This window comes from Plectropomus leopardus, chromosome 11 (assembly GCF_026936395.1).
Source record: "Plectropomus leopardus strain MGB_pleo_1.0 chromosome 11, ASM2693639v1, whole genome shotgun sequence".
Classification (NCBI taxonomy): Eukaryota; Metazoa; Chordata; class Actinopteri; order Perciformes; family Serranidae; genus Plectropomus; species Plectropomus leopardus.
The window spans coordinates 26,913,861-26,927,591 of NC_142186.1; the positions used below are offsets into that span (position 1 = coordinate 26,913,861).

General features: G+C 42.6%; 2 protein-coding genes across 6 annotated transcripts in view; both read right to left on the bottom strand.

The window, feature by feature from the left end:
* The window catches only part of LOC121945414 (CUGBP Elav-like family member 3), a 35,083-nt gene extending 25,956 nt beyond the window's left edge, over nucleotides 1-9,127 (bottom strand). For 2 of the 4 annotated variants that reach the window (XR_015777947.1, XM_088084476.1), the window contains exons 1-4: nucleotides 8,064-9,127; nucleotides 7,801-7,830; nucleotides 6,697-6,911; nucleotides 5,245-5,327 (exon numbers count right to left, since the gene is read on the bottom strand). Coding sequence is in view for 3 of the 4 variants with exons in the window: in XM_088084476.1 (XP_087940602.1) it covers nucleotides 5,245-5,327; nucleotides 6,697-6,841 (228 nt within the window). In the remaining variant the exon portion in view is untranslated. Of the gene's footprint in view, nucleotides 1-5,244; nucleotides 5,328-6,696; nucleotides 6,932-7,800; nucleotides 7,831-8,063 lie in introns of all 4 variants that reach the window. The other 2 variants (XM_088084477.1, XM_042489573.2) reach the window with 2 other exon arrangements.
* Nucleotides 9,128-10,390: 1,263 nt separating this feature from the next.
* Nucleotides 10,391-13,731, bottom strand: part of adamtsl4 (ADAMTS like 4) — a 58,564-nt gene continuing 55,223 nt past the window's right edge. Inside the window, exons 18-19 of one of the 2 annotated variants that reach the window (XR_015777948.1) lie at nucleotides 12,821-13,461; nucleotides 10,391-11,830 (exon numbers count right to left, since the gene is read on the bottom strand). The gene's annotated coding sequence lies outside the window, so the exon portion shown is untranslated. Of the gene's footprint in view, nucleotides 11,831-12,001; nucleotides 13,462-13,731 lie in introns of those variants that run through there. The other variant, XM_042489443.2, reaches the window with a different exon arrangement.

Below are 13,731 nucleotides of genomic sequence, written 5' to 3' on the forward strand. Positions count from 1 at the left end.
GAGAGAGAGAGAGAGGAAGCATGGAGATTAGGATAAAGCAAGGAAGGTTTTGTATGAATGATTACTATAAATTCTGTGTCATCACAAGTACAAAATATAACTGCTCCCTTTAATTTCAATATAGACAAACTGTCGATGATATACAGGCTTGAAATGTGAACAAAAAACATTTTAAGTTGGTCAATGTAACAATTCACATAGTCCACCATGCTCAATTCAAGTTAAAAATGTCAAACTAATTATGCTGTAAAAAGTATTAAAAACACCAAAGACTAGAACATTCTGAATCCAAACTTTCACTTTACCATCCCCCGTCACCATTTTTTTACAGCTGGGACTAACCATCCTGAATTTGTTAACTAGAGGCTGAGCCCTGACCTCTGACCTTGGACACACGCTGTCGGCCCACTGCCACCAACCCTCTGTACTAACAAGGCAATAGCTTGTGGTACAACATGTATTCAATGTCATGAATGTAGATCAGAAAAGAAATATTAACAGTCCAGTGTGTAGGATTTGCCAAGCGTGTGGGAGAACTACAGTCACCGACACAAAAATACAAATAGCTAGAATGTAGAGCCAGTTTTTGTTTTGTCCATTCTGGGCTACTGTGGAACAACATGGCTGAACTCCATGGAAGAGGATACGCTCCATATTTAGATATAAACCGCTCATTTTTAAGTAACGACAGCACGATGCAAATTTTCAGTTGATAATAAACGATTGAAAACCATAGTCACCATGACGTCACCTGTTGGTTTGTGGAGTCCTGTTTTGAAGCCTCTAGTTTGGCATTTCAGCCGTCGCAATTTTGTTTTTACATTTGAGCCAGAATTGTCCATATGTGGACAAGAGGGTGGAGCTGTGGAGAAGCAAGGGGTGGGATCTGACTTATTAGGCGTATTTTCTCTGCCTGTTCAAGGCGGGAATATCCCAGCGTTATGCTGTCTTGCTGTTCTATAGCTATATATAATATACATTATACATGTATAATGTCGAATCGCAGAAAGGGGTGACAAAGCTGTCCTGCCTCGGAGCCGGGACTGGAGGTACTAATAGCGCCGTAACGACATCTGTGCAAAATGTAAAGCCGGAGAGGCATGACCATGGGCAGCACAGGTGTGATGTTTTGATGAACTATTTATGTGTGAGACCCACCACAGGAGATTTACAAAGCCGCTGTGGCAATTAGTGGCTGATACAAAAAAAAAGAACATTCGGCGTAAATGTCCGCAAACAGGTAAAACAATGAGATTAGGATGCTCGTTACCCTTCAAGCAGAGGATAAGATTAGCCACCATAGAACAGAGAGGGTAAATTACTGTTATTGACATGGATTGACTGGCTTCTGGAGTCAGCCTCAAGTGGCCACGCAAGGAAGTGGAGTTTTTTGCGTTGGCTTCATGTCTTTAGCCTGTCTTTACCCTGGAGGTTGGCCCATGATGCAAAACATAGCAGTAGATATTATTTTACACTTCTGCCAAGAAATGTCCTCAGATCCCACACACTGGACCTTTAAATACAAGGACACTACAACTTAATGGCTACTGATAGAGATTCTTATTCCTCCTGCTCTCACTTAGCAATATCAGTCATGCATTTAGCTCAGTATCAACAATGTAAAACCAACAATTCTATTTATAAAAGCATATTTTTCCATCACTGAATATTTTTCTCATTATTCCCATTTGGTGCCACCCCCCTGCATGCAAATGAAAAATTCAATTTTCAAGTGCAAATTAGCACAGATATACGACAGCTAAACATGAGCTCTTTCGTGTGGATGCATCCCAGGGGGAATCTCTGTACCACATCTAATACACCAAAACATCTGTGTGCTACAGTGGGACTTGCTTGTGGTTCCACTGTTAAATTTCTGCCACTGTGACTAATATAATGTAACTCTCTCCCTCTCCTCATCTCGTGCTCCCTCTGCGCATCTCGTTCCCTCTCCGTGTCCAAATTAAACACAAGGCGCAGGACACTCTGATAAGGCCATCTGTTCATCTTTCTCTCTTTCACAATCCCTCTATCCTTTCCTCATTTTCCAATCTGACAGTCCACTGCCCCTGCTGAAGCTAGCAGGGGTACATTTGTGGTGTAGTTTCTCTGCAACTCTCTGCGTGTTCGTCTCCTTCCTTTCATTCCTCTACTGGCTGGTTGGAAGCGTTAAATCAGCGTTAAATCCCATCAGTGAGTGACAGACAGAGGCAGCGAGAGCACTCCGTAGCATTGGACTTGTCATCAAACCTCTAATTGCTTGGCCATGGTGTACGAGAAACACATCTGTATGAGTGTGTGATGCTACAGCTCTATTAAAGTTGTATGAGGTGCCTGACGCTCCTCCAGTTCCCGCAATTAAGAACGATCCCAAGATTCAAGATGCATACACGCACATGCACACACACACCTCAGCCCCCCTTGCCCCACGGTGAGCCCCGGATCTGACTATGAAAATGAGTTTGTGAGAAACTAATCATGCAGCTTAACAAGTGGAGCCGGGGAAGAAGGCGAGGAGGGGGAGGAGACGGGGGTGTGAAACGGTCAAAAGGGTCAACTAATCAAGAGGAGGGGAAATGAGACGAGGGGTAGAGGAACTGCGAGGGGGATGGAGGGATCGGGAGGGAAAGGGAGAGAGAGACTGACGTTGAGAGTAGGACTTAGAAGAAGGGTTACCATAAATGACTGTGAAATGAGAATCCGAGGAGGAAGCGCAAGCGTGCAGCGAGGGGAGAAAAAAAATGAGTAAAAGACAGCAGGAAGGGAAAAGCGGGGATGAAAGAGGGATACCATGAAGAGATTTTAGAGAGGAAAAGGAGCGGGCGATGAAAGGGTTGGGGGTAGTGAAGAGAACATTCTGTAATATTCTACTGGTGCAGAGAAACTGGGGGACGTGAGGGGAGGAGTTGAACAGAGGACAGAGGGGATTTGATGGAGAAAAAAAAGAAATAAAATGGAAAGCATGGAGGGTTGGGTGTGGGGGGGATAAAAGGAGGAATAAGGAAGAGATGAAAAAGCAATTCTTTGGGAAAGAAAAGAATGGGACAATGGGAGGATGTGTGAAAGGGAGAAAGAAATCGTCTGAAGTCATTTCTAAATCCTGTCAAAGAAGGCAACAGACAGGGAGGGGGAGAAAGACACACAGGATAGAGAAGGGGTATAACCAGGTAGTGGAAAGTGATAGCAGAGCTGAACCTTAGAGAATATACTGGTGGCAAAAATATAGCCACCAAAATAATGCCTTGGAATTATTTTGAGGAATTAATTTTGGATTTTTCTTTTAAAAACTCAAGCAGCAGTCAACACACCAGAGGGGCTTTTTGTGGGAATGAGTCACACACATTTGTGAGTGCGCTGAATAAAGAGAAGTGTTGATGAAAAACTGTGTACACAGTTTCTATTTACTGTTATTCATCCACCAATTCACTGAACGCTATGATGGAGTCTTCATTTTCCTTTCATTTTTCATATTCTTGAGAGACTTTTCTTTGAAGTAGGGTTGCAGCAATATACCAGTTTCAGAGTATACAGCGGTGTTAAAGTTGACGGTTATCATACAGTGTGAATTTACTTATCTGCGGTATTGAGAAAAATGCAATCAGATGGAAAAATCACTCCTGCACATGTGCATCTTCTCCTAAAAAAGCATTTGGAGAGAAAAAAGAATGGTATCTCTTTCATATGAGCCTCTAAAGGGAAAGAAGGGTGCTCCAAATTGAGGAAAGCCACATACGGAAACATTACTATTGCTCACGGACAGTCCAGGCTTGTTGAAAACCCAGCACACGACAGCCACACCCTCGATTCAGCACTAGCCTTCCTCAGGGGAGTGGTGCTTCTGATTGTTTTGTGCTGGCTCTTTAGTAAATCTGTAGCCGCTAATGAGTATCCTCCCTGCAAATGTTTCCTCCGTGTGTCCAGAATATTCATCACAATCTATCTGGCAAATTCACTGCAACTATCTCCTCCCTGCAACAAGCCCATTATTGATGTCATCAGTAAGAAGAATAAAAGTAAAAAACCCAGTGGAGAGGGTTGGAGGGACAAGTCAAAGGACAAAGGGCAGCATGAGAGGGAGGACTGAGACCCAACAGACAGTGGAGAGGTGATTTTCGCAGAAAGGTCAGACTCCTTAGCAGGCCCTAATTGGATTAATGTCATTATTAACATGCCGCGTACGTGTGTGTGCGCACAAGGAGACATTTCCCAGCTGCATTTAAAAGCATGCACAAGTGCAATATGTATGTATGTATGCAGGGATTTGTGTTGGAGTGTGTCAGAACGTTTCCCCTCCCCCCCAAAAGCCTTTTCTTCAGGCTCTCCTCCAACCATTTTCTCACAGAGATCTTATCAACACCCCAGCTTGCAGAGAAGGTGCAGGAACTGAAACTCCGATCAGTGGCAGGGCGACACAGAGAGAATGAGATAGAGAACGCCTCAGAGATGGTGAAGGTGCATTCACTATTCTGTTATAACTGCTCCAAATCACACTCAAGGAAACCGTCATCTCCACAGAGCGTCCTGTACTTTACCAGCAGCACTCTCTCTCTTGGCTGGGTAGTAGTGTGCACTATTTTTGGTGGAAAAAAAGGGTAAAAAAAGCAAAATGTTCCAAAACAGCCACTGTAAAATCCGTTTTTAACTGCAGCGGAAACCAGGTCAGAGAGAAAAAGAGAGAGCGAGTGACAGAGAGGTACAGCCTACGAGACAGACACAGATCTCGCACAGTGGCCCATCCATAATGAACAGTGTCCTACCCCTGCCCAGCCGCAGCACACGATCCCTCACAAGAGAGACTGAGGGACACTGGGATGAGACAAAGGGGAATGGCCACATTAATTACACACACTCTCTAGGCGGGAGCTATCACCGGAGGCTAACGGAGAGGCCGACAGAGAGACGGAGAGACAGAGAACGATAGAGAAATGGAAATGATTATGCTCACGGAGTACCCTACGTGTCTCCGGTGAGAGGGAGTGTTTGTCCTTAGCAGCAAGACGCCTGCTGGCTGCTGAGTTATGTCACAGTGTTACTAATGGGAGTTGAACCTCCAGCCACACAGACACACACTGATCTGAGGCCACTTGTGTGTGTATACGAGGTAGCGTCTGTGTGTGTTGATGGGGGGAGGGGGCTCTTATGATAGGAGTGTATGTGCAAGCTTGTATGTATTGTTGCATAAGTGTAAACTGTCTGGGGATGTGTGTGCGTGCGTGTGAGTGTTTGTTTGCGATGTGCACTTACCCCCGGTAGTGTTTTCTGCTCATGTAGAGCGCTCTGGGCTTTCAGTGCCGACTCTCTCGCACAGTACGTCAGAAAAGCACATCCTGTCAGATAGAGAGGGACAGGAAAAGAGAGGAGGGAAAGGAGTAAAGGTAGAAAAGGTCAGCTCTAATATTTGTCATCCTCTATCTTTGTTTCTGTATCACCCCTCTACAAAAACACACACAGCCACACCATTTAAATGTCTCCTCCTCTGATGCCTTCCCTGAGCACTTGTCCCCTATTCTTATACGAACTGTGCGAAAGGATTAAAAAAAAATATATTCATGCACTGTAACTAAACTTGACAACACCATGATGATGCACTCTAGAGCAGAGAAGGACACTCCACGGCACGGCACATTTCAGAACGGCACGGCACGAGTCAGCACACATGACAGCACCACAGACGTGTGCGTGGGGCTAACAAGGCCTTACGGGCTCGGTACAGTCAGGTCTCTGCCCTAAACCAACCACTATGCATGCCTCACGATCACTCCAAATACACTCCCTCTGTTTTCCTATGTGCTGTACCTGTGTCTGTGTGTGTGAGGGAGGGGAAGGTAGCAGAGCTGGCTGGCCAGAGCTGTTTACTACACCTGTCACCAGCACTAAGACAACAAGATTAGCAGCAGGTTAGCATCCTGGTGACATCTCAGACAGACTAATGTAGATTCAGAGTAAAGAAGAGAAGATTTGACGATTAGGATGGAAACATTCAGACACACAGATCTGAGGAGCCGAGGATGACTCGACATAATGACACACACACGCAGACACACATGCATCTTATGGTCCATCTCATTGCTTTTAAGAGGGGCTTACTGTGGCCGTGGGGATTCTCAACACAACAGATTCTTTCCCCTGTGTCACCCAGGCTTACAGGGCCATTACACTGATTGGAGCATACAGCCTAATCTGGTTCAAAACACACAGGACCCCAGGTCATTGTGTGTGTGTGTGTGTGTGTGTGTGTGTGTGTGTGTGTGTGTGTGTGTGTGTGTGTGTGTGTGTGTGTGTGAGTGTGTGAGAGCGAGAGAGAGAGTGTGTTTGCTACAGTTTATTACCGATCTATTGTTAAAGGGGCCATCATTTAAAGCCTCCGAATCATTAACACGACGAGGAGTCTGCCAACTATGTATACCACATAGTATACATAGTATTCTTAGTAAATTTTGACACAAGCATACTCATGCATAAGCACGTTTTTGATTCACAGTGTACGTGTAGACTTTGTTTGCCTGTCCTCATGCTCTCACGTTGCAGCGATAACAAGAGATGGAGACGAGACGAGGTGTGACAGTTTCCATGGTGACATGTGACTCTCAGCGCAGGAAAATCCACCCATCTATCTGCCTTACTGTCACACGTCTATCCATCTATCCATTTATGTGTCTTTCTACATTTAGGCTGTGTTATGATGGTTGGACCTACCTTTGTGCATGCCAGTGTATTTGTCCTTAATCACAGTTAGCTCATAAATTTTGCCGAACTGCTCGAAGATGGGTTTGAGGTCCTTCTCTTCCAGATTCCGGGGAATCTGCCCCACGAACAGCTTGATGGCGTCGGCCTCCTTCATCAGGACAGAGTGGAGAGGAGGACTGGGTACTGCGGAGGCTAAGGGGCTAACAGATCAGGAGCAGGTATCCCTGGAGAGGAGCAACCGATGCTGGATGAGTTTTTGGGTCACAGTCAGAGAAGTGGGGAATAATAGTGACAAAAAAATATTTTTTTGTTCAGTTTGTTCAGTTTTAACAAAGACAGATTGCTTAAGTTTATGGGGCTCTTTGGCTGTGTAATGCTTTGCAGTTGCACATTTCTGTTTAAATGTCTTTGTAAATGTATGCATGGTTTATGAAAGTGCATGATATATGGTGTGTATGAGAGCAAATGCATAGGTGTATGCATGTACTTATATATGTACAGTTTGGGTTTGTGACTATATATATATGTTTTTCTTTTTTTAATTTGTAAATGTAATATATGGGTATAGTTCTTCTTTTATTGTAAATTCTGCATTTATTCAGTTGTTAACTGTGAGCACAAATGTTAATAAACTCAAACTCATCCATACAGTGACTTATAGTATGTCTGTGTAATAATGAATTTAGAATTGATACACTTATAAGCTTCAAGATTCCTATCATAATATTTGCAATATTTCCCCAGGGGCGTATGTTTAAAATATGCAATGCTTTCAATGTATTATAGTGTTACTACTTTGTAGTTGTAAGATAGAAAAAATAAATATAAACACAAAAAAAAATCAATATAAATTCTTAATAAAATTTCTTATTTGAATATGCTTCAAGGCTATAAAATGTGCGCCCAATTTATGTAAATAAACGTTAAGATTATTTGCGTGATAAATTTCAGTATTTATTGCCCAGCCGGATGACAAAGGGCTCCAGTAGCTTCTGGTAAAACAATTATGCAAATGTTAATTAGCCAATCAAAAAACACTAATGTGACTTTTTTTCCCTCCCCAATTGAATATAAATATATAATAAATCGAAAATATATGTAAACATGCATTACCTTTTGGTGGATAAACAGCGTGCAGGATCCCTACACATGAAAAAGAGAAGAAACAGCGTGATTGGGGGTAAATCATGGCAATAGAGCGGTTTCTTTGTTTAGCCAGCTGTAGGTTACAGCATACACACGGATGTCATGGGGCTCCCTTGCTCTTTGTCCGATCCCCCCTCAATGTACACATACACATACACACACATGCGCGCGCACGATCACGAGCAAACAACAAAACAACATATAGAAGCTACATGCATTAAATCTCTTACCGTTTTTAGATGATGTTTACGGGCAGAGTGTTCCCAGAGCAGGTCGGAGATTAAAGAGGGATGCTCTCTGTTGGGTCCCCGTTGTTGTCCTCACCGCGCTCTCTCCGTCCCGTCCTCCTTCCTCCCCTCTCTCTGGATGCTCTCCGCTCTTTGTGCCTGCCTCCCTCTCCTCCTCCTCCTCCTCCTCCCTCCTCCTCCTCCTTCTCGGTGTACAGATACAAGAGGCTCGGCTGTGTTTTTACAAAACCCCCGGTGTTCCCGGTCTGGAGGTCTCAGAGGTGGCGGAGGAGAGTCCGAGCAGGTGAAATCACAGCTTGTCGCCGGTCCTGCCGAAATTTCACCAACGTCTCGACTTTTTTTTGTATTTTAATCCAAAGTGGACGGAGCTAGTTTCCCTTTCACTACTTTCAATTTCTAATTAATTAAAAAGTGATAACAAGCTAACCGACCGTTAGAATTCGAGTAACGTCCAACAGTTTGAACTCGCTCGGTCGCGTAAGACTTTCTCCAGCCTTGCCTTTATTTTCCCCAACCGGTAACGGAGACTAATCTTATTCACCCTGCTGTTCTTGATAATTTCTATTTTCTTGTTGCGTCTCACCCGTCCAACGGCTGGATGGCTTTTCACGTCCGATGCCGGTATCTCCTCTACTCTCTTTCTCTCCCTCCCCCTCTCCGCGCACCGACACGGCGCTGAAGTTCGTTTCCGATTCGTAGCTTCCGATTCAGCAGTTAAGGGGAGCGTTAAGAGAAATTTACACCGCCGAGCGAGCGACCTTTTTGCACCTCCTACTGTGGTAAACGCATGCTAGACAATTTAAATAAAGCTCTAAATGCTGCCTGAAACTCACTTTCAAATTTGTGTCAATTTTGCTGAATATTTCCCCTTCTAGACCACATTGGACCGGGTGAAGATTAAAAAACACTATATTTAGACGGGTCAGATCTGGACCAGATTATCCCAGAGATGCCAAAGATTATTTAAAAACCAGTTTCAGATTTGTGAAATCTGTATTCTATTTGTGAAAGTGCAACAAAAAAAAAGAAGAGTACATTTCACTGCGTTTTTTTTTTTGTTGTTGTTGTTTTTTTTACTTTTGACACTAAACAAAACGCAGTACAATCACCTTTTTTTTGCATTTCCATAAATAGAATATATGTTTTACAAATCTGAACGTGTTTTAAATAATCTTAAACCTCTCTGGAATAATCTAGTTTAAATTCCACCCGTCCAGGTAGGCCTACAGCCTATTGAGTTTCAAGTGTGACCTGGTTAAATGTGGTCTAGATATGAGAAACCTGGTAAAGTCTCCCCTTTTTTCATTTTCACAATAGAATATAGGTCTCACCTATATGAAACTGTTTTTTAAATAATCTCTAATCTCTCTGGGATAATCTAGCTCAGATATTAGTGTATAGTGGTTTTCGGGAGAGATCCGTTTCAGTGTAATCTAGTTGTGAAAAATGCATTAAAATCTCCATTTGCATCTTCAGAAATAGAATAAAAGTTTCTGAAAATGGTTTTCAGACAGTGTTGAAGCTTTACCTTGAATGTCTAACATGGTTTAACCACAGTAGGAGGTGCAAAAAGCCGAGGTTTGCTTGGCAAGTGATGTAAATGATCTTTTCCTTAACTCTCCCCTAATCTGCTAAATTGGAGGCTATGAATTGAAAGCGAACTTCAGCGTCGTCCCACTGAAGCCGTTGCTATCCGTGACGTAACTTGAAGGGACCGTCGATAAAAACGACCGACTCACTCACACGAAAAATAAAATAAAACTGTCCATAACTCACTCAATTAAACTATAGCCTCCAATAGTTAAACTTAAGATATATTCGCTATGCTTATATCGACGATATGATTTTTTAAAGTGTGTTCTTAAACTCTTTCTCCGAGAGACTGTTAGCGGGTGAAGCTTTTCTCCGCGGTCCCTAAGCGACACTTTGCGCGGAGCCGCCTATTGTTCTAGCCGCGAGCCCTGGCCTTGGTGCTGAAACGATGCCTCTTGACGTGAAGCCGAAGCGCGCCGCCGCTCACGAGCACGGAGTCACGACTACTACAGCTGTTCACGCCCGAGACCCGAAATCACGCTCACACCCACTCAGAGTAAAAATGTGTGACAGAGAGAAGGAGAGATAGCTCCGGGATGGAGTTGGCCTACTTTACAGCCTGTACTTTGGGAGAAGCGGCCGACATTGGACTCTTTCACATGGATACCTAAGTTATAACATGCAGTGTCCAGTGTTTATTTTTTTTTAATTATATTATATATATATATATATATATATATATATATATATATATATATATATATATTTTATAATTTCCTTTCACTTTGAGATTTGCAAAACAAATAGCAATATAAAATCCTCCCCCTAGTCCACACCCCTATTATAGATTTATCCCGCCAACCATGTCAGCAAGGTCAAATACACACAATTAAATAAGACATAACAAAATTTAACACAAGAGGCATAACATATGAAAATATCCACAGGGCATACATACTATTACAGTTATGGTAATGAGTCTAGGGGGAAGTCAGGTAATTAGAAGTATCATGTAAAATGGCACAAATAAGGTTTTACAGCTTTGGCTCTTTAAATATTAGCTGCCAAACATCAAACATGTGTTGTTGCAAATCTGCTTTAAATTAAACAATAATTTTCATTGTTTTGAGATAACTATTATGGGCAGGGCAAAGAGTAAAAAAAAAAAGAATGGTTTAACAACTTGCAAGGAAAGTCATGTGGCATGCTGATTTTCTCATGTTGGCAACACCAGTGCTGCAAACTAAAATCATTACAATCTAATACAATCTAATATCTATCTTGATAAACTGATCATATCTGCTTCTCAGAACTTAGTTATTTTCTCCAATATTCATTTCTGAGAACCATTTTGACAAAGTTAGAGGGCGATCTGATTTCCATGTTAGAGCTATACATTTTCCTGCAACAGCAGGTGCACGAATTTAAAAACAGCATTATTACTTAAATGTAGACCAGCAAGTTTATCAAGTAAACATAACTATGACTTTAATGGAAAGGAGACTTCTATAATAGAGGACATGGTATCACATACTGCAGGTTTTTCCTAAAGTGCTGTACTTTCACACATAGCCAAGTAGCGTGTAAAAAAAAAGTGCCCTCTGCTGTGCCACATCTAAAACACCTTTCAGATGTTACACTGTTATATTCATGCAGCATCTGAGGAGTGAGACAGAACTGGTGCATAAAATTATAGAGAATTATTCGGAATCTTGAGTTAATGGACGCAAACACTTTAGTGTCCAGTGTTGATGCCAAACAAAGTAACAGCCTCGTGACACCATTTTTATTATCTGTTATGCGTGTGCGCGCGTGCAGGGTCTAGAGACTGAGTGAAAAGAGAAGTCACAGGGTTCATGGTAATTTACTCCAAAAGGTCACCATCTGCCTGCTTTGCCTCGTGCCCTCTGTGAGCCAGCACCCCCCTCCACATGTATCCACCATATACACCCCTCCCTTATTCACAGCATGCACGCACGCACGCACACACGCACACACGCACACACGCACGCACACACGCACACACACTTGCACTTACATGTATATCATCACACTGGGGGCTTTCTTACAATAACAGCTCCGGCAGAGGAGGCACGCAGCGCCCTGAGGATGTGACGGTGTGCAGGCAGCGGGCAGCACGCCACCGGGGCTGTTAAGCCTCCCTGCACGATGGTGAGGAAACAGCTACAGTGCACGCAAGTGCAGGAGCAGGGGTGCTGGGGAGAGAAACTTTGTTACTCAGCTTTTTTTGGGACCAAAGCAGACTATTTCTGGCGTGCACTTTAAGGCTATACGGATTGGTCTTGTTATCCAAATACACTAAATAGAATATAAATATATATAAAACCGTAGAAATTCTTGCAGGGCCTTTAGATAACATTACACATTATTTTTAGTCTCTATATATGTTTATTTATCTATCTAGTGTTGTACATTGTAGCATCATACACATATTTCTAACTTACATATTAGTTTTATACATTGTGTTGTTGCATAAGGCACATACTTAGATATTTTTATACACTTTACTCAGCATTCGGCACAATATTCATATTTATAATTTAGTGTTAACATTGTTTTAATTACTGCACCTCTATTTTATATTTTTTACATAATTTGTACTTGTGCTTCTAATTGGAAGCCCCCAAGGATCAATAAAGTATATTTGATTCAGATTAAGGACAGAGAGGACACTGTTCTGTTATTTATGATAGTAAGGAGTTAACATGTCACCGTAGGTGTACATTTCAGGGAGACAAAGGGGACATGTCCTCAATATTTACAACATACGCATTTGTCCCCACCAATGACTACAAGAAAGTAGCACAGTAGCAGCCAAAATCAAAGACATTTACAAAACAAATTGATAGAAAATGCACAAATTGGTGCATAAAAATTCACCAGAATGTAGAAAATTAAGCATTAAATGCCCTTTTTTTTAAAACACAGAGACTGTGCTATAAGGCCGCTACAGAGTCCCTTCGTTATGCCTCCTTTGTATTTTTAAACAGAACCAAATGCCGACGGCATCATGCTGTTGCAGTGTGACTTTAAATGGCATGCCAGTTTCGTGGAACCAAAAGAGGCGTGACGGGTGTGACATCTAACACAACAGCGTCTGCCTCTTGTGTGACATAAAACATGCACGTCTGCAGCACTTTCTACACATGAACAATGGCATAAACATGACAATAACAATCATTTACCTCCTCTGTTATGTGGCAGCTGATCGCATCCTCTGCTCAGAGGGTACGGAGGTCCCGGACCTCTTTGTTTTCCCACTTTGTGAACATTTACTGCCTCTGTTCTTCTTCTTTGAGTTAGCCAACTGCTGCTACCTGCCTTTTAAACCTCCCCCAGTGGTTTGCACACATAACATGTCATCGCAACATCACTCACGTCCTGCCCATAGTCCTATCTTGCCAACTGTCCTGTTTGTACAGACACTGTTTTGGTGGTGTTACTACCCCCCGTTGTGGCTTAAAGGTGAGACAATTCTGTCCCCCCATTCCACGATTGTACCATATATAGGTACAGACTGGCGAGGCAGCACAAGTACATTATATTCTCGCCATGAACAGGCAGTGTAAAAGGAGCGAAGGACTCCACTAGATCACATTTCACTTTTCACTAAAGATCTTACAACCAAATCAAGGATCCACCAAAGACTGAACTGAAAACCAGGACTTAAATACAAACTAGACTGATGAGGGGATGAAGCTCAGGTGAGGGGAATGAGGTGAAGAACAGGCAGGGAGCTGATTGGCTGAGAGAAACCCTGGAGCAGGAAGGACTAATGAGACAAATAAGGCAGCCCAGGAACACAGGAGGAGAGGAACACAGAAACCTAGAAAACAAAAAAAAATGCAATCTTCATAATAATAATAAACCTGAACAAACAGAAACAAAGACAGACTAACTACAGGCAACTTAGATGAGTGTTTTGCAGACACTATTCTCCCTGCCGAGGCCGGGAAGAACGTACCAGGTACACCAGTTCAGCACTGGGAGACTCAGGAAAAGCTTCTACCCTCAGTCCTAAATAAAGACCCTCCTCAAGACACCCCTAACAGACAAAATTATTTTTATCATGCTGATTTAAATGCACAAAATGAAG